At 39.5% G+C, this 21,325-nt stretch overlaps 2 protein-coding genes across 17 annotated transcripts in view; one reads left to right on the forward strand and one right to left on the reverse strand.

Moving 5' to 3' along the window:
• The window catches only part of CCDC66 (coiled-coil domain containing 66), a 57,502-nt gene extending 55,063 nt beyond the window's left edge, over nt 1-2,439 (forward strand). For 6 of the 11 annotated variants that reach the window (XM_084840042.1, XM_084840046.1, XM_084840043.1 and 3 more), the window contains 2 exons: nt 999-1,049; nt 2,270-2,439. In XM_084840042.1, coding sequence (XP_084696168.1) covers nt 999-1,049; nt 2,270-2,344 — 126 coding nt within the window. In that variant the 3' untranslated portion in view covers nt 2,345-2,439. Of the gene's footprint in view, nt 1-998; nt 1,925-2,269 lie in introns of those variants that run through there. The other 5 variants (XR_014788528.1, XR_014788527.1, XR_014788529.1 and 2 more) reach the window with 2 other exon arrangements.
• TASOR (transcription activation suppressor) overlaps nt 1-21,325 on the reverse strand; it is a 70,905-nt gene that overhangs the window by 9,251 nt on the left and 40,329 nt on the right. Inside the window, exons 17-25 of one of the 6 annotated variants that reach the window (XR_014788526.1) lie at nt 20,634-20,690; nt 13,159-14,111; nt 12,402-12,524; nt 12,010-12,169; nt 10,565-10,673; nt 9,995-10,173; nt 9,748-9,906; nt 9,223-9,426; nt 8,396-8,752 (exon numbers count right to left, since the gene is read on the reverse strand). Coding sequence is in view for 5 of the 6 variants with exons in the window: in XM_084840037.1 (XP_084696163.1) it covers nt 8,588-9,150; nt 9,748-9,906; nt 9,995-10,173; nt 10,565-10,673; nt 12,010-12,169; nt 12,402-12,524; nt 13,159-14,111; nt 20,634-20,690 (2,303 nt within the window). In the remaining variant the exon portion in view is untranslated. Of the gene's footprint in view, nt 1-8,395; nt 9,427-9,747; nt 9,907-9,994; nt 10,174-10,564; nt 10,674-12,009; nt 12,170-12,401; nt 12,525-13,158; nt 14,112-20,633; nt 20,691-21,325 lie in introns of those variants that run through there. The other 5 variants (XM_084840037.1, XM_084840039.1, XM_084840040.1 and 2 more) reach the window with 5 other exon arrangements.

Here is a 21,325-nt window from a genome sequence, read left to right on the forward strand (position 1 = left end):
ATCAATAGAAGCATGTGAGCTATTTAACTCTTACACGAACACTGTAGAACAGTACGGGCAGCTATCTTCTTTCCACTGACAGTTTGGATCCAACTCAACATGTTCCTTAGTATCTATAAAAATAGACATGAAATGTGTCTGTTCTAGAAATGTCACAGTAGCAGTTGAGGAAGAATCAAACACATGTACTAGCTTTGTTTAAATCCAAGAAACATTTCAAATGGAAGAAGGAAACTATGTTGAATAATCTCCCATCCAGTAGTGTACTACAGTGCTTCCAACTTTATCCAGTTGCCTTTGTGTGGGTTATTTTTCTTTCTTTGTCTCTTAAACAAGGACTGATGAATGCATCCTTTTTTCTAGCTATTCCTCTTTGTTAAAGAGGACACAATCAAAATTATCATAAGAGTGGTCATGAAAGCAAGTTTTTCTGTTGAATTTATACATCCGTTATAGGTGGAATTATTCCACCCTTGGACAAGTTGCATTGCTTTGCTAAGCTGAATATTTATGAAGAAATTTGGTTTCCTATTTATGGATTCTCAACACCGTGTGTCAAAAAATTTAGAGGTTTCAATGGTAGATTGTTTTTCCTTCATTTCTGACACCATCTAAAACCTGAAGCAGTAAACACAGCACAGGCAAAAGAGGTGGGGAATTGTAGATGAAAAGGCAATAGAATAACGGAATATACTCATAATTGCCTCATCCAATAGGAACTGCTAATTTGTACAGTTCATTGGCATTAGGCTCACCTTCATACCATGCTAATACAGATACTTATTTCCAGATAAAATGCAACACCGGACTCAGCCAGCCACTCTTCTTCATCCTTGAGCAATGAAATTTCTCCTATGGTATAAGGAGAATGCAGTTGCCATTTGCTTTCTAGGATATCTTCACACTACTTCTTTACCTTCTTGTCTGTGTGGGTCGATTATTACTATTCAGAACTGTTTTAAGACTTTTGTAAAAATTTCACTCATTTATCTTTTCAGGGCCTCCTCCAGAAGCAGAAAGAACTGGAGATATGTTTTATTCCAAGCAGTGTAAGTCAAGAAGAGAACTTTATTTCACCATTTTAAGAATTCCAAGTTGGATAAATGGATATTTTGCTGCGTTGGCACTTTATACTTACTACTGTAATTATGAACCAAGTCTGTAGAATGTGGGCTTTTGTTCATTCAGTTTGAGGATGCTTGAATAACTGATTACATATTTTGTATGTTTAGGATAAACTTCCAGTAATGGAAGAACTTATTTAGCAGGCAACAGTGCATGTGGCTTTGTTTACATGGAATATTTGTATAACTAATTTAAACATTATGTATATTCTTAGCATGAGGAATAAAGTATTGGGCATTTGAATGCCATGCCTGTTTATGTTGCCTTTAAGTTTTATCTTTGATTTTAAGTAATGGTTGTTACCATCAAGCCTGTATTACCATCCAGAGTAGTACAAAACCTACATTTTAAAGAGCTTTTGATGAAAACTGAGAGCCCAGCTAGCCAAAGCACCAAAATCTAAACACACACATGTGCTCTCCATCTGTATGGCAATAATGTGACAAGAGTATGAAGAACTCGAAGTTGCTAGTTGCATGGAAGGGATTTGTGCCAAGAAGTAGTGTTCAAAAGCAATTAAGTAGATTATATAGTATCCCCAAAATAAAAATACCAGGTTGTGTGTTATAAAGTAATGCTAATACAACGCCTTATAAAAAAAATACTAAATTATGTAAACGGTATGCTCAACTTTATGCATTTTAAAACAGCGGCTATATTTTAGGAACCATCACCATGATTCCATAAATGACGTTAATTGAAGAGCCATGACTCAGCCCTGTTTTTGAATCTTGCTGTGCTAAAGTAAGCTCAAAATAAGGAAAAAAAAACACCCCATTATCTACAGCCAATAATGCAGTGTGCAAATAGTGTTCGTAAAACTTGAAGTGACTCTTAACTATTGGTTTTTCTTTAGCAGTATGAGTTGTCTGAGTAAATGGTGAGCAACAGAGTTGGTGTTGTTGGGGAGAGGGGAGGGATCAGCGAGGTAGCCTGGGGTTATCCAGCGTGCAGTAGCCAAGGAGATTCTGAAACTTGTCATTTTCTAAATTAAAGCTGGCATTCAGATTCTGCATCTATTGCCAGATTCTGCCAAATTCCATACCAAGCTCTCTGCTGCAGATGCGCAGAAACCCAGTCATCCATTATTATCTTATTACAGGAAGGCATACTGAGTAGTAGGTTTGGTTTTATCATTTTTCAGGTCTCTTTCAAACACTTTGAAGAATACAGATCTCAGAGAGGCTTCCTCAGATCATCTTCCAGTCAGGTTTTATAATGTGTAGAAATAATCACTTAAGAACAGTCTTCCCTATCAGTTTATTGTGCAAGAATGTGAGTCTCTTATTTCTTATATACAATCTTTGTATCTTCCATCAGGTTCATGCTTCTGTTGCAACAATATTGGTTTTGATTTTTTTGAGCACTGAAAGCAGTATTTTGGTAATTGGGCTAATGCAATTCTTCTGACAGATGGAGCATTCATTGCTATTGTGATTGTTGAATATCTAGTAGGTACCTATGATACACAATGTAGTAAGTGAAGAGCAACAAGTCCTCAAGGCTAGTACTCCTCTTAAAAATGTCGATAGATGATAGATCGATTTATACATGATAGGTGGGGAGAGCCGTGTATCCCTTTCTGCTATACACTCCTAACACTCCCCATTTAAAAAAAAAATGACAACAGCAGTGTATCTGTCCCCCCTAACAGGGCTAGTTACCTTGTAGAGAATGTGTCAGCACGTATGGAACACACTGATAAGCAAGTTGACACAGTGAGAAGCATGAAAGCCTATTTATTAAATCAATCTGCAATACAATTACCAGTTTTACAGCCAGTCTTCCCAGAAGATAGTGGGCAGTGTATGCCCTCTTCCAGAATTATACCTCTCAACTCCCATAGGTCTTCCATCCCGATCCGATGAGATCCTAGCTAGCCCTTATATTACGGTCTATTATGCTTGCATAATTATAGCTGTATTCAATCACAATTACGAATGGTTATAATTCCATCTAATCAGATGGTGAACATCACTATAGTATGGTTTCCCTCCCATCTGTCAATAGATATACAATTTATGAAGAATATGGAGGGCTTATCTACACCAGGCTTTTTAGCCTGCAACTTTTGCAAGGCTTCTGCTTCTGTCTTTGCAGCATTAAGTTCGGTCCTTTACATGCGCGTCCCTTTTTCCCCCCAAGGACTTCCTTTTTCTGCAAGTTCTATATGTTTCATTGTACAGCCACTAGATGGTGCTGTGGTTACAGTGCAAATCTGTAATTACATGCGCAATTCAAACCAACATGTTAAAATGGCACATTTTCCCAATTATCCTGATGAGCAAACTAGCTCAAAGTGGGCTAGATGAAACAACGATCCGGTGGATCCACAGTTGGCTACAGAATTGGACTCAAAGAGTGCTTATCAATGGGACCTTCTCAAACTGGGGAGAGGTAACGAGTGGGGTACCGCAGGGCTCAGTCCTGGGCCCAGTGCTCTTCAACATTGTTATTAATGACTTGGAAGAGGAGGTGCAGGGAATGCTGATTGAATTTGCAGTTGACACAAAATTGGGCGGGATAGCTAATACTTTGGAAGACAGAAACAAAATTCAAAGTGATCTGGATAGACTGGAGCGCTGGGCAGAAAACAACAGAATGACATTTCATAGGGATAAATGCCAAGTTCTGCACCTAGGAAAAAGAAACCAAATGCACAGTTAAAAGATGGGGGATACGTGGCTCAACAACACTACAAGTGAGAAGGATCTTGGAATTGTTGTCGATCACAAGCTGAATATGAGCCAACAATGTCATGTGGCTGCAAAAAGGGCAAATGGTCTTTTGGGCTGCATTAATAGAAGCATAGCTTCCAAATCCCGGGAAGTACTAGTTCCCCTCTACTCAGCACTGGTTTGGCCTCATCTGGAGTTCTGTGTCCAGTTCTGGGCACCACACTTTTAAGAAGGATGCAGACAAACTGGAGAGGGTTCAGAGGAGGGCAACAAAGATGATCAGGGCACTGGAAACAAAGCCCTATGAAGAGAGACTGAAAGAACTGGGCATGTTTAGCCTTGAGAAGAGAAGACTGAGGGGAGATATGATAGCACTCTTTAAGTACTTGAAAGGTTGTCACAGAGAAGGCAAGGATCTCTTCTTGATCATCCCAGAGTGCAGGACATGGAATAATGGGCTCAAGTTACAGGAAGCCAGATTCCGGTTGAACATCAGGAAAAACATCCTGACTGTAAGAGCAATACAATGGAACCAATTACCTGGGGAGGTAGTGGGCTCTCCCACAATGGAGGCCTTCGAGACGAGGCTGGACAGCCATTTATCAGGGATGCTCTGCCTTGGATTCCTGCATTGAGCAGGGGGTTGGACTCGATGGCCTTGTAGGCCCTTTCCAACCCTACTATATGATTCTATGATTAAAAATAAAGCCAGGGAAATGGTCACAAAGCATGGGAGAGGCCCTGGAGGTTGACGAAGGACCCGCAAACTTCCGTGGGTAACCAACCTGGATCGCAGGATAAAAGTCTGGTGTAGAGAAGCCCAGCGTGCATATCGTAGCATTCAGACAACTGATAGCTAATTTGCAGGCATTCACAATGCCATGTGTATTCTGCCTGTTTGCTGTACTAGATCTACATCCAGAAGACCAGAGTTCATGGTATGTTGGTTCCACCTATTTGTTCTGTTGGACATCAATGTGTCATCCAAAAATGGTTTGGCCACCAAGTTGCCCTGTGTTCAGACTTGCCATTGCTGCACTTGTCATATACACGGCTTGGCATATATTTTAGGTGGCCTTGGACATGGCCAACTCTAGCGGTAACACCATCCCCATTCCATCTATTAGTTTTAGACTGGATATCACACTTGTGGGAATATCATATAGGACTTGAGTGACAGTAAGGGTTTTCCACCAGTGTTTTCCTTGAACATGTTTGTTGAACAAAGCTGCAGCCTAGTTATGTCTATGGTACTCAGGCAAGACTGTTATGGATTTGGAACATACTACTCTTTTGAAACAATGTATCTTTGAGCTGGAATGTTAATATTTTCCAAGTTGGGGCTTTAAAAGTCTGTGGACTAAACTGGCTTAATACAACACACTCCAGTTTAAATACAACCAACAAATTATCAACAGTGAACTACTGGGTCCAGTTCAAGGAACTGGTACTAGTTGAATTGGCTTTGTACTGTACAAAGCCCTAAATGGCTCAGGACCTAGGTACCTGAAGGACCACCTCCCCCAATACCAACCATTCTGGGAGTTAAGATCACGCTAAAGAGGCTTTGCTTGTGGAACCCTTGATGAATGTAGCCATTTGGGCTACCACACATGGCAGCCCCCTTTTGGTGGCAGTACCATAGCTATGGACTCATTTCTGGTAAAGATTCAGCTGCCCCCACACTGCTGTCATTTGGATGCCAGTTAAAAACCTATTTATTTGTACAGGTTTTGAGGGTATAGGCAAGTGTTCTATTTGGTTTTGACTGCTCGATTGCTGATGGTTTTATTGTATTTTATTATATATTTGTGGTTTTAGAGTCTTGTTTATGTGGTGTACTGTGTTTTATATAGGCTGTTAGCTGCCATGGGTTCTTTGTGAGGACGGCCAGGATATAAATTAAATAGAACATGAAAAGAGATGTAATGTTCAGAAGAAAAAGCTATTTGTATAGAGTACATTTCCTTGCAATGTCAGCATGACGTTCCCACAACACCAGTTTAAAATTTTTACACCCCCTAGGCAGAAAATAATTTTGTTTGTCTAGCTGACTTGAACATTGGATTGCAGTAGCGGCTAAATACAGTGTATGTCGTCAGCTTTTCTGCTGAATACACTTACAAGTACATACTCATAAACTGAAACAATCAAATCAGACCACGCAGAGAAAACAAGAAATGAGTAAAATTTCCTTCAACATTTATGGTAGTAGCCAAGTGCTGCTCTGATCAGTGCTGGGCATCTGAAACTAGCTGCCATTTTAATTTCTCAGTGCCCCAGAACAACACTGCCTAGACACAGAGGCCTGATTATGCTTGGGAGTACTACCACCCACTAGACCCCACCAGGGGGTGATCTGCCTATGGCCCCCTCAAACCTAGAACCAGTCTTGGCTTTGTCTCTACTGTAATAACTCATGGAACTCATGGCTTGCAATCTTGCAAACAAATCCTAACCTACAACTTTGTTTTTCTAACCTGGCCTATGCATACCTATTGTAGTCACAAGTGGCCTAAGAACACCATTTATATCCCTTATTTCCTCTGAAGAGCTCAAGATGGCATAGTTATTTTTCCCACAGCTACAACATGTTTTATCCTCACAATAACCCTATGAGGTAGGTTAGGCTAAGAAAGGGTGGCATTAAGTTGCTTAGTGAGCTTCATGGTAGAGTATGGATTTTAACTGGGGCTCCCCAGTCCTAGTCCAGCACACTATCCACTACTCCACATTTGCTTTATAATGCTTACCTGCCTGATTGTGAGACAGTTCTTATCTCCCATAACTGACAAGGTTGCTGGCCATTTACAACTGTTTTAGTAATACTGTAAAATTATTAAGGCAAATATGCACATCACTCATCCCTTTCATGTAATTGAATCTTTTCAGTTTCTGCTGTACATCCAAGTTCTATGTGCAAGTTCTCCTCAAGTAACATTTAAAACCTGCCCCCTCTCTATCACTCTTAAAAATATACTATGGATTAGAGTCTCCAGATAGCAATGTCCTCCTCACTCTTCTTCACTTTCCCATTACCACTGCTCAAACATGAGCTGTGAGAAGGTTCTAGCTTGCCCAATCACTTTACCCATAAATAGACCTCTTGGACCACTCTATTCATGTCTGCCATCCTTGTGTCCAAATCAAACACTCAGCCATTACCAAAGTTTGCTTTGCTTCAGCCCACATTTAAGGCCTTCTCCAAAGGCTTTCCTTGCCTACTTATTTAATGCTTAAATGACCTGCTTCTACTCCAGCATTCTAATCAAGTAAATACGTAGTTTAAATTAGACTTTTAGCTTTTCATTTTTTATTGTACAGCACATGCCATTTTTATGGCAGATGATGTATATAATCAAAAACAATCTCTTCTGTTCTCAGAATTAGTATTACACAGACTGATGGTATTTTATGTTGTGGGATGCTGCACATCTGTGGGATGTGGGAGAGGAGACTGAGTTTTAGACACCATGAACAGTGCTAAGTTCTTATTAATAAACAGAACACCCCACTACATATGTAAGAGGCCTGTAATTACATATCATAGCCTTCTCTCCAGTTAGGCCTTGAATAAAAACTCAGACCCAGAATCCTGTATCATGGCAGTCTGCCAATAAGAGAAATTACACTTAATAGTGTATTAAGGTTGCAACTCCATGCAGAATTAGATGTCCTTAAGCCCCCTAATTTCAGTGAAGTCAGTGCACTTACTATATAGCAGCAATGAGAGATGTGTGGCCCTCCAGATGTAAGGGAAGATGGGAGTTGCAGTCTAACAGCTGGAAGGCCACATGTTTCCCACCTGTGCTATATAGAATTGACCTGTAAGCAGTGGCATCTGGTGACTCGTACCAGAGGAGTGGTGATTCCATTCTGGGTTTGTTACTACCAGCCAAAACTCTAACGGTGCTATCCAAGGTGCTGAACCTTATCTCCAAAGTGGCTAAAACCCGTGGAATCAGCCCCTCCGGAACTGGAGTCACCAGCTACCACTGCCTGCAAGCATTGTGTCCAAACAGTCGCTACAGTACTTATCTGCATTTGAGATTAATTTTAATATTGCAATACTGATATGAAAAATTTGAGCTTTAGGCTTGGAACAGTAACACATATGTCATGTGTTTTTGATTACTGTACAATCTGATTTATAGTGACAAAAGCAAAAAAACCCTTTTGCTGCATCTATTTCCTGGAAACAGAATGCAAGACAAAATGCAACTTGCTACTAGGTCCCATCTGGATGATTTTTTTATTTTCAAAATGAACTGCACCCATTGTTTGTTCTAACTGAGGTATGTCGCCAAAAATCCAGGATATTTGATAAAGTAACTAGAACTGCCTTTATAGCTATATAAAGATTTTGTACAAAACTTTCACATACATACATAACAGCTTTGATAAAGAAAAGGTGGTTTGAATATCCTGTTACACTTTGCTTTAAAAATGAAGCCTTTGCCTTTCACATATGCTTCAGGCAAACATTCAGTTTACAGTAAGACAGACTTCAAGTTGGAAGCCTCAATTACACATGAACTACAAAATGTAAAAACTTAAAAGTGCCAAACAAGTTCATTCAAGTACAATAAATGTTAAAAAATATATATATTTATTTCAAACTTCAGGTGCTTCACCTGGTACAGACCATTCATGATTTAAATAAGACAGGAAAACATTTGAGATAAGAGACAGGAAATGTTTAGATCGGAGAATAAAAACAGTTAATTCACTTTTTTTAAACAGAAAAGTCCACAACAAATTATAAAAAAACATTTCAGCTTTGCTTAATTCTGCTTGGAAAACACCCTGGAAGATTCACAACTGACATCCCAATTACTGGGAGATGAAGACTGGTCCGTATCCATGTTCTGGCTGTAGGCTGTCAGAAAGTAGTTCCCACCTTCTTGGTTCTGACTTGTAGACATGGGGTACGTTGTTCCCAGAAATGTCTGATGAGTGAGAACATTAAAATGACTGAACTGATGGGGCACACTTAACTGTCTATTGTAAATCTGAAAGTTATTGAGAGGAACTTGTTCAACTGCATTAGTTCTCTCTCCTTCAGTACAGCATGTTGTAGAAACAGGAGTAACTGGCTGTATATCCTGCATGTCAATTTTAGAAGCATGTTCTGTCAGAAGGCAGTGTCGTCCTTCAGTAGACAGCAGTGCATCAGTTTGAAAGCTTTGCTTAGAGTCTGTTCCAAGTGATCCTTTGGTCTCTGTCTGAAAAGCTTCCAAGTGGGAATCATACTTTGAGGCATCATTGCAAACTTCTATTTGTGATGCTTCATCCCCTGAATCCAAAGACATGTCCTCCTCATCCTTCTCATCATTTTCTACAAGAACTACATTAAGAAGAGAAAAATCCTACTCTATTGAAATAAAAAACGTGTTTAAAAATACTACGCACTACTCACACAGTGTTAGGCTTCAGGTCTGAAAGTCGCATATCACTTAAGGGCTGGTCTTCTGTCATTTTTGTTCACTTACTCAACACACATTTAACCCTCTGTGTGAGCGTCCGGATATTCCGATGCTAAAAGCTTCTGCGAAATGTGTTCATGCTTACTGTTGGGAAACCCCAACTTCCAGCTCCAAAGGATTTAATGTCAAAACAGCATCTAAAGTTATACATTAGGTCAGTATTTGATATGAAAATTACCTAACACAATTACTGACACCCTCACTCACTACTGACAAACCTCATCTCCACTAGCTTTCTCATAATCCCACTACATGTAATCGGAATGTCTTGGATACCCCATTAGACCAATTATATTTTAAGATGCCACACAGCACTACATTCCACTTTTCAGTTTAAATTGTGAACTGCAACTTGGACCTATTGCTATTTCAATTATAATTAGTAGAGACACCAAGATACCCCTTCCCCATTGCTAGCTATCTATAGGTAAGCAAAATTAATGAAACATGTTATTTACCTGATTGTCTTTCATGATCAATAGGGGCAGAAAGGCAGTTGTCTTCAGTAATTGAATTATGGTAGCCAACAAGGCTTTTAAAGTTGTGCATGAAGTAATCAACTGTAGTGACCACAATTCCATAATCAGTGTAAGTCCCAAATGTTAGCACATTCTTTTCTAAGAGAAAACAAAAACATGCTTCAGTTTATACACACACACACACACACACTTACTTTAAAGGACAATCCCAATAGTGATTTCCTACCTGTCAAGAAGACAATGTGCCTTTGTTGTATATTCTGAGCTTGAAGTCTTATGAGGCAATCTAATTCTGGAGGATTTCGAGTTTGAGAATCACAGCTATGGTACGACAGAATCTCAACCATATGTTTCTTTTGATAAGCATTCAGTAGTGTCAGCAAGCTTGTGGCATTTGTATTTGTTCTGTGGAGGAAGAGCAAGGAGCCTTCGTTGTTTAAAAGCAGGTGTGGTATGTGCATATACCATAACGCAGACATCTTAGATAAAAATGTACAAGCTAGTTCCTTACTTTTTCAGAACAAACAGTAAGTACAACCTAAATAACATTTAAAATGAAAGCAGAATTATTAAATGAAAGTGTTGCTTTGGAAAAGGTGACCTGTGAAGGCAAAAAATTTTTTTTTTAAACATGGGCATGAAACTAATATGAAGAGCAAAAGAATGCAGCTGCAAAAGTGGCTGAAAGCATGATAGGACCATGAAGCTATTTCAACATTCTAAAACTGACTAAATTCTATGATTTTGTTATTCCCAGATGTTTATAATATTTGGATACCCAAGAAAGAATACTTGCCTCCCAAGTTCCTTCAATTTTTTCTGTATTTTACAGTGAACTTTCCATTGCCACTTTCCATCTGGAGTACTCAACTCTTCAAGGAACTTCAGAAAACTCTTAAGCTTATCTGATTTTGAAAACAAAGTAAAATGGGATAATGGCAACTATCTTAGATGGCTTCAAAGGGGGATTAGACAAATTCATGATATCATATCAACAGCTACCAGTTACAATGACTGAGTGGAGCCTTTAGGTTCAGAGGCAGTATCCCACTGAATATGGACTGCTGGGGATCAGTAGTGGGAGGAGGTTATTGCCTTCATGCCTTGCTTGTGATCTCCTTAGAAGCATTTGGTTGGCCACTATGGGAAACAAGATGCCTGAATAAATGGACCTTTGGTCTGATCCAGTACAGCTCCTTTTAAATTCTAGAAGTCAATTACATCTAAAATTATTTCTCTTTCCACTGCATCATTCTAATTTTAGCAGTCTCAGAATTGAACTTTTCCCAGCATTCTTGTTTCACAGAACGTTTTCAGAAGCATGGAGTAATTATCACAGGCAAAATTTTACTGCTCGGTCTACTGTGTTTTTATATTTGCATGTGGTGATTACTTCTAAAGAAAACAAGATTTTCATAAAGTAACAAACATTGGTTGAAAACTAGACAATCCTTTGAACTAGTAGTATAAAAGTTTCCCATTTTAGAAATTCATAGTCAGGATCAATGGTATGAACTTACATCATTTGTTGGAAAACACTGTAGATAGCATCAAATGGTGAGGGTCCATATCCCAATCTCCTAAATACAATTAGGAGACTGGGAGTATACACAGGCTCACTACCCCCTTTTTTCCAAGCAGAACTCTGCTTTGCTTTAGCCATGGTCTAGTGTTACATGGGCATTGGAGCTAACCATGGTTAAGATTAACCAGGATGTGAAGTGAGTCCATATGTGTACATGAGAATCTGGTTACCATTAACCAGAGTTACCACTGATATGGATTTAACACTACATCATGCTATGAAACGGAGGAGGATGGATAGTGCAAGCCTGCAGCATATGCCCCAAATCTCCCAGTCATTAGGAAATCAGGAATATTTAATCTGTGCTGGACCTTATTGCTAGCCAAAAACAGCAATAATGGCTAACCCACATTTGTGTGCCTGTGGCTAGAAGCCGATTTGCTTTTACTTTTGTATAGCACCTAGAGCTGAGGCACTTTAGAACAACTTTTATTTATGATTGAGCAATGTTTTCACAACTAGTGGGTTTTAGTGATATAAGAAATCCTACCCTATACAACAGAATTCCACAGCAGTATTTTAAAACAAAACCACTGAAGATTTAAACACAAACTGGTAATTGGCTACTTGAGCACCTAGAAATTACACAGGTAAATTAGGAATCTGAAATGTTCTTCAAACTCTGCCCTTGGCTATATTAAAAATTAACATCTTACCAACTGAGACCAACTCGGGATTGAGAACAGATTCATCAGAGACAATGAAGCCACCAGAAACAAATAATTCATTATAGGTATGATTTTTCACATCATCCAAACTGTCAACACCAGCAAAATTGACACACGATTGCCTCTTCAAAGCTACTAAACATGGTATCTAAAGAAAGTATACGATTATAATTAGATAATAATACAATGAAAATAAATTACTGCAGATTATACATTGGCCATTGCACTTCTCTATGTTTATGCACCGCAGCTTATCAACACAGCCTATAAATGCCAATCGAGACTTGACTGGAAAAGACACTGTTAGATTTACTCAGCAACACAACAAATTATCAGAGCCACTTTAATGCACAGAAGTGTTGGTTGCGTATTTCACATACCTTATGAATTAGATTGGCAATATCTTCATTTTGAATAATTATAAGCAACTTATCCAAGTCAGCTCTTCTTCTCAAGAACTGCTCAGGATGGCACTCTGTATTACCTAGTTTAACAAGGTATTCCTAAACCAAGGATAGAAAGTATTAAACCAATACAGTACATTTAAAATATCCAGCGAACATATTTAATTATCAGGAAACTTAGTAAAACAACATGCTTTACATCAGTTATGTTTGATTACTTAGCATGCTTTGCAAAACGTATTACGCTATTCTGCCTGCAACATCATGATGTTATTGTAAAACCAACAAGCAATTTTCCAGTCTTGCAGCATCCTAAATAGACTTGTCAAGAGAAAAATTAATCTTACCACCCTTAATAAGTCTATACAAGGAAAATGCTTTCTAGTATCAACTGCTTTTTAACACACTGTAAACACTCTTTGTTTTGTTGTAAACAATTCTGTGTACCTTGCTTTTGTCCTCATTCAACATAGTAATGGCTTGAGTAATTATTGTATTTCTACACCACTTCAATTATATTACAAGGGTGATTTACAAAGAACACACAATTAAACTGCAAATACAAAAAATATATGAGCTAAGATATGACTTATTAATGACTGCCTCAGTGCCATGCTTAAACTTCTCCCAATAACGTGTATTAGGCAAGCACGAATTTATTTCCCAAATATCCTGCTAAGAAGCATGCAGATAACCTCAATACACAGAGACTTGATTAAAAAGGAAAGCATACCTTTATTTCTTTGCAAAGTATACTTTCTTGTTCTTCATGAATGTAGAATTTCACAATGTTTTTTTGTACATCTTTAATAATTTTGACAATGCTGTCAAACACTTCAGGTTTTAATTGGCTTATTAAACCAGCCAGGGCTGGCTGGGTTGTAATGTTTGAGTTATCTACAGGCTCCGGGATCTTATCTGTTTGTTGCAAAGGGTCAGCAGTAGACATGTTTGGATCAGCTGTCAACTTCACCTCTGTGTTGGTGCTCACTGGGCTCTGTTCTTTTCCTGTGTTCAAATTCAGCAACGGATGCTGCTCATTAATGTTTGAATCTCCTTCTACACTGTTACATGGTAGTTCTGGAAACTGTCCCATGTCAAAATCTCTTGGAAGAGGTACAACCTCTTCTGATGGTGGATTCAATCCAGTGTCAGTAACTGAATCATCTGGTGGCCCAGGACTGGAAGTAACTGGCATACTCTGGATACCATAGGACGATGACAAAGCAACATTGTTGAGCTTTTCACTCAGTCTCTCTACATATTCCTGGACAGCAGTATTTGATGCCTGTAAACATATATATTCAGAAAGTTTCATGACCCTTTCCTGAGCTGAAAGGACAGGCTTGGATATTCCACCAACATACATAATATTCTTCTGCTGCAAAATATCCTGGATCTTACTGATAAAGAGATTGTATTCTTCTAATATCACTGTTTCAATTATTCTACTTATAGAGTGTTCACTTGCCACACAGTGATTTCTCTCAAGTTCACTCTCATCTTCACATTTCTCTTCTTGACCTGTATACACTCCATCTTCTATCCTTCCCTTTTGTATGTCTGAAAATGCAGAGTATGCACACTGATAATCAGAACTTCTTTGCCTGTTTATTACCCGGGGGTCATTTTCAGATGCATCCTTTGGTGGTGAATAAGCCAATGACTCATCTGGAGATTTCAAGCCTGCACAGGAAGAGTCAATATGCATTACACATTTATAGTCCACAGCAATAAATTTGCTGAAGTGCATTTAATTGACAACTATTAAGAATATGTTAACCATTTCAAGCTACACGTGAGCCATTTTTTCAGTATTGTAGTCTAACCACCTTACCTATTACGTTAGAACAAAAGCTCACTAAATTAGGCCTATGGGTCTAATTTACATCTGATGCTCTTATACAACTTCATGAACACAGCCTCAGCACCAGTGCAGCACTGCTGTTCCTGTCACAGTAGCAAGTGGAACAGCATAAGGGAAAAGCTTTCTAGAGGCCCAGGAATCAGGTAGCCAGTCCTGTACCTGCCATTTTAGTAGCAAGGCATTTATTATGGCAGGCAGTGCTAGATGACTCTGCCTGATGAGCTCTGTGGCACAAGACATAGGATTTTTTTGTTGCTGCTATTTGGCTTTTCTCCCACATTTATTTTTGTTAGTTCCGGATACAACATTTCTAAAACTCCAGACACGAAAATAAAGAATATCAGAGAAAAATGCAAACTACATGGAAACCATCAATCCTCAAACGCCAACCACAAAAAATATTCTATTATTTTGGTAACTATTGCCAATTGTATACAAAATCTTATCTTTTAATCCAATATTAATTTTGTCTGCATGCCACTCTAATGTTCCAGCTATGCATGTATGTCTAACTTACTATTGCTCCCAGGAAAATAATATTATCTATAAACTATTCACACGTTAACAGGTTATGTTATTTAAGAAAAACTTCAACAAGAGGTTTCCCTCCTGTATTTTTTAACATGAGGAATGCAGAGCTTAATAAATATGCTGGATTGGCAATAATGCTTAACACTGGAGCGTGCAGAAAACATGAAGCACCAAAGACGTACAAATCACTTGGTAGTACGATTTGAACTACAAATCACTTGGTAGTTTAACATAAGATAAAGGGTATAGAGACTTCTGAATGGACATTTGTCATACGAAATTAAAGGACTGCACTAGAAACTTTTAAACAAATCTCATTTGTGTTCTGCAAACACTCAAGAACCCTTTGAACCATTGGCACACATTGCTGGCAAAAAAAGATGATTAGTTTTATCAAATTATTAATAGCACAACTGATAAACACAGAAAACAGTCAAGGTTTCACTGAGCTGATTCCACTTTTGGCTTGCAACTTTCACAGCAGAGTAAAATGGGTTTTGACTAACACTCCTGTAAATCATTAAAACGGGGGGGGGGGAGCAGGGGGTGTTAAGCTTAACAATTAGAGCTCCGGTTCTACCGTCAAACACTGTATACAAACAGATCAGCCACTAAGGGAGCACTGGGAAACAAATCAGTGTTGGGCCGCAACCCTATTGGGTTGATACCCACTAGACAGATGCCTCCAATATCAGAAGCTTCTGAGTATCATATGCCCTGCTGGACTGTTGCCAATAGGTTGGGAGGAGCAACTGAGGTGATTTTTGCCCCCATCATCCTTTTACATTTTTTCCCTCTAAACAGGCTTTTGATCCAGTCTAGCAGAGGCACACTGGCAGGTGTGGGGCTGGAGAGACCATAGCATTTTTTGTATCCAGACCTCTCCTTTCCCCTCCCCACCCACCAGAATCTCTCCTTTTTGACCTCTATGAGGTCCTCCAAAGCTGCTTTTGCAATCTCGGAACGCAGGCACCGCAATTCTTTCCGTAACGGCTGTGAGAGTGTGGGGGAGAGGAATCATATTATATCTATGGCTGCACATAGCACTGTCTGTGGCTTCGAGAAGGAGAATCCAAGAAATCCTATGGTCCCTGGGACACTCTCTATGGACTACAGACTTGTTCTGCTAAGCTCCTATCAACATCAACTCCTATTAACAAGTTGTATTGAACAACCCCTTTTAAGGGTCATCTCTCAAAATTTCTATTTCTACTCTTAAATCACTAAAGACCATGAGAACTGTTGCATTTAGCCAAATGTTTATCAAAATGTGAATATGACGTTTAACAAAAGGAAAAAAACAACAGCATACTCAATCGTCAGATTATGCCAAACTTTCCTCTGCTTTGTATCGACAAAAATTTAGCTACCAATCATAGTAATTTGTTGACTATTCCAAAATTCTTTAAGGGTGCAATCCTATGCATGTTTAGACAAAAGAAGTCCTACAACTTCCACCAACCCCCAGACAGCATGGTAGGTCCTTTTTGTTGTTTGGAACCTAAGAACTAATTGTAGGTTAACTGTGAATTGTTTAACCCACAATTAACCCATAGCGTCTGGGTTTGCACATCATGAAATAACCTCTGATCAGTCCAGTGGGGCATTGTCTATTCAAAGTAGTAATGGCACACAAGCCCAGCAAATCGTGGGTTAATTAACCCACATTATGCTGCCATTATGTGCGAACTTTACACTCAATCTTATTTTTAGGTTGTCATTTGTGACTAGCCACGCCTCCCACAGCAGCCATTTTATGGTGCTGCCCACAGTTTCTCAAATTGCCAAATGTGCTCACAGGCCCAAAAAGGTGGCCTTCCTCTGGCTTAGAGTTAAAGGCTTTAAATCTGGGTGGGATAAAGAAAGCAGACCCTGAAGGGAGGAGACTGAAATATGGGCTTCCATTCTGTCTCTGAGGGACAGGATGAGAGTAAAAACAGGAGGTAGCAAGCTATCCCTGGCCTGTGTTCTCTGTCTAGCATGAGGAGGGACAAAGAAATGAAGCAACTGGATCATTTGCATTTGCGCAGCTGGTGAACATACAGGAGATGTCATGGACTCACCTTCTTGGTCCTCCTTACAGGAGATAGAAAGAGAAGGCAAGTCTAGCCACTTTGCACATTATTTGAAAACTGGACCCTATTTAAGACAGAGGTCCTTTCTGGAGGCAGCATGTGGGACCATTTCTTCCCCCATTCCCCCACGGCCACTCCACGAATAAAAGGAAGACAGCCCACTGTGCAGCCTTCAGAGAGACTCTGTTCTAGGCCATGTGCACTTAGTTGTCTGTCTCAGTTGCAGGAATATAGGGGAGAAATAGTCCTAATCATCGCCTCTCGAGCAGAGCTCTTCAGACTGGGTTTGCATAACACGACAACCCAACATGGCCGGCCAGCCAGCCGCAGGGAAGCTTAACTTCTGCCAAGAAGCCCCTCTGAGAACCCATGGCTTGTTGTAGGGAATGCTCATACCCATGGAGGGCTATCGTGTTGTCAGAACCTGAGAGAGCAATTTTATTGTGGGTTGCCAGGATTGGCTACAGAGCCACTCGGCAAGAAAAGCAAAAAAGCCTGTGCCGCTCTTCACTATCTTGCCAGTGCCACCTCCAGCCTCCCTTGCCAGTTACTGCCCCTCCACCAATGCCCAAACGGCATTTTAGAGGGACTGTTGCTTGTCTGCCACCTTATTTTTCATTTTTCAAGGCTGTGGGAGTATGCAAATGGGGCTTTTTCACAAGTGCACAGGCCTGTCTGATAAGTGTAGCCTTGCCTTTTCAATTTCCTTGTATGTTTCAGCTGTCAAAAGGAGCAGGGAAGTGAGAGAAGTAGGTGCACCAAAAAAAAAAGGGAGGGGAGACAATTATTTCCCACTTGACAATGAAATCCTCTCACTTTTAAATGTTAAACCGAAACTTGTCAATGTCCTCCACCTTTTCAACACTTCCCCAAGTCTCTAGCAAGTCCAGAAAGGGGGAATCCTAGCTTCCCCCATTTTCATGGTTCCTTTTCGGAGCAGTGACTGGGAGTGTTCAGACGATCACATAGGGAGGAGCAGCCATTGTGGCTTCTCTCCCTGCTCCTACAACCGTCAGTTCCATAATTCCCTGCGATACAGAGTGGGTTGACAGGTTGTCTGAAGCCTTACAACCCCTACTGCAAGTCGCAGGTTGTAGGCTGGATATGAAGCCACCCCCACATGCCAACCTGCACTGCATCATGCGGAATTATGCAAATGGCAGTCATGTGTGCAGGGGAGAAGTGAAGCCACGACAGCCTCCTCTCCCTATGCGATTGTCCGAATCCAATCTCTGCCATGGGTTTCTGGGCGGTCTGTAAACCACCCCAGCCAGCCACCCTCACTGGGTTCAGATGTCCTGGCAACCAGCTCCTGGTGACAGTAATTATGCTAATTAGGCACCTCATGATCAGCATGCGCAGAGAGGGAAAATAAGTCACTGTGGCTTATTTTCCCTCCATAATTGTGTGAACTCACACAGTTTTTACCCAAACCAGGTCACTCTGCTGGGGTTGTTTATTTCCCCTTTTATACAAGGAAGGGAGGGGCTGCACACCAAGCTGTCTCACACCCCCTAGGCAAGTTTGAAAGCTTAGTATTATGGTGATACAATGTTGAATTCACATTTTCCAGAAGAACCTTTTCATTTCAGTACTTTGTTTTATTTTGAGTTACCCTTTCTCCTCTCTCTATAAGGCTTTGATCATCCCCAAATCCATCATAGTGCTTAATGGGAAGCAATGAGCAATATACTTAAGATAGAAAAATAAATGCTATTAGACATCATTAAACATGGCACAATACAGCCTCTTGTGCTGCTAAAATGCAACTTCAAAAGAAAGCATTTATTGTCAAAGAGTATTTCAGGCCATGTATTTTTCAGGGGGGTTGGACTCGATGGCCTTGTAGGCCCCTTCCAACCCTGCTATTCTATGATTCAGTAAATTTTAATGTCAATAATGTTTTATTGAACAAATATGAAGATTGGGGGGGGGGGAGCCTCCTCCCGCCCCAAAGTCTGGATCAATTTTCAACAGTTTTTTCTCCAAAACCTTGAAATTCTACCTGAACAAGACAGTGAAAAAACAGCTTCATTCAAGAGAGGGATGCTTTTAAAATGTTATCAGTAATAAAACATGACTTACAAAATTCTGAGTCAAATCAAGAGATTTCCATCAGGCAGCAACACAGATTATTCGGGCTAGCATTATTCAATAGGCTTGTTTGAATAGGATAAAGGCAAAAGCAGAGCATTTAATATTCTGCTATGGTCAGTAAACTAAGAGCAAAATTAATAATGGGGACAAACATCATGATCTTCTCTCTTTGGTTTGGATATAAGGTTACATATTTCACATGTTATGTACAATACCGCAAATGCAGATAGCTCCAAGACTTTTCTTTTGTACTTCTCCTGTAGTGCCCAAAGGGAAAATTGTACTGGAAGCTGTGCATGTTTCAGATGGGCATAATGTTTGCTCATCTCTGCTATCACTTTCCTCTCAGGACACTACAGTGGCTATGCAAGGAAGAACACATTCACCTTGTTGGCACTTCTGCTACTTCGTACCTATGCAACAGCTGAATAGACACATTGTAACCCTGGGATATTTCTGGAGTTCAAGACAAAATCTAGCATAACTGTAAAAAGATGCTGAGGACGCTATGTTATGAATCCCCCAAACCGACAAAAAACCCGCATAAATTCCAGGCAAATTTCTCAGCACAACCATACACATAATTATAGAATATGAAGCTGTTTTCCATATGATTATACTTTATTATGAAGGGCTTGAGCCAGACTTTGAATCTTAGTTACAATATTAATTCATCTGGATGGTCTTACATAGGATGCTAGGACTTCAGCCTCAGCTCCCTATTTGTAAAATGGAAGAACGAACCTACCTTACCAAGTTGTTCTGAGGATGAGTAAGAAATATAAAGCACTTTGTACAGTCACATGTGCATGATTTAATACTTAAAACTTGATATATTTCCAATCGTACTATTGTACGAATGATAACAACGAAGTATTCTTACAGTGTGTGAGTGAAAGAAAAAACTTGTTTGCCTGCAAAAGCAAGTCAGAAGATAGAGGCTTCTGGATCTTATTTCTTCCTACAGTAATTAAAGCTAAAAGTCCCATTTCTACCATTCGTGCGGAAATACAAAAAATTCTCAAATGATACTAACACACTACCAAAAGTTTATTTAGCACCACTACAATACTTGCAATTTCATTTCTTCAAAATACATAGGTTGTGTCTACGTTACGACATCTTGTCTTTTTCGCACTGATTTCTCCTTCTTTATCTCCCAATTTATCATTCTTCATGACATATTAATTTGTAACACTCTCCCTTGTGGAAAACAGGCCAGTCTAACACTTGAAACTGCTGGAATGCATACAAACGTAGATCTGCCCCCAATTCAAGTGGCAACTAGAGCAACTTTGGATTAGAAATGGGCAGCTTTGCCAAGAATATTATGTGCTAATGCTGTAAGACTGTAAAGTGTTACAGTCTTAAAGCAGAATTTTTCTATTCTGACCTATAGACATGAAATTCAGTACAACTGCACAATTACCCACATTATGTCTTATATAGCTTTAAACGGACTGTATTTCTTAAGGTTCAAACTCTGAATATACTTGCTTTAGTGGATTAATTTCCCCAACTACATAAAACTACTGAACTGGCCCTCAGTCTCCTGCTGAAAATCCAATACTACAAAAAGGTTTCTTCTGAGCTATCTGGATAGCAAGGGGCATATGCAATAGAGGCCATCCTTCTCACCTGTTTTGTTATCTCCATGTTTTCTCAGTTGCTCCTCAGGAACTCTTCCTGCCCCTCCTGAGGGAGAGCAGCAGTTAGCAAGTTTAGAGTTTCTCAATATGTATAAAGTACATCCTTTCACATACTTTTTGTGCTACAATACCAATTTAAAATAGCCCACTTTAGAGAGTATAAAATTAATGATGATTGCTATTAATTTCCAGAATCTTTGGATATCATGGAATTTCCTTTTCATTCAAGATTTGAATTCCAGAGTTCATTACATCTATTAAAACTGCAAAAAGCAGCAGCCTCGGAATTCCTATCTTAAGTATTTTTGGTGTACTAAGAAGGTTTGAGCTACCTAACCATGCCACTGCTGCTTCCACACCCATATTGTGTCAAAGACTTTGCATTCCTCAATGAAAAAAAATACAATGTAGTTGAATATGCTATGGTACAGATCTCGTCATTTTCTTTGAAGTCCATAAAGACAAATACGGAAACCACCACGAAAAGCAAGTCAATCCAGGAATGTTTAAATATAGTTGCTGCTGTTTGATCAAACAAATCCTTTTCCCAGTATCAATACAGCATTTTAGAAGATAATCAGGAATTAGTTGAATTAATGTGATGCAACAATAAAAAGGCATTCCACTGGACAATTTGCAGTTGAAAAAAAGGATCTTTGAGAAACTAGCCTCAGAATAATT

This window comes from Heloderma suspectum, chromosome 2 (assembly GCF_057233095.1).
Source record: "Heloderma suspectum isolate Gila_16-S chromosome 2, 16-S_ref, whole genome shotgun sequence".
Classification (NCBI taxonomy): Eukaryota; Metazoa; Chordata; class Lepidosauria; order Squamata; family Helodermatidae; genus Heloderma; species Heloderma suspectum.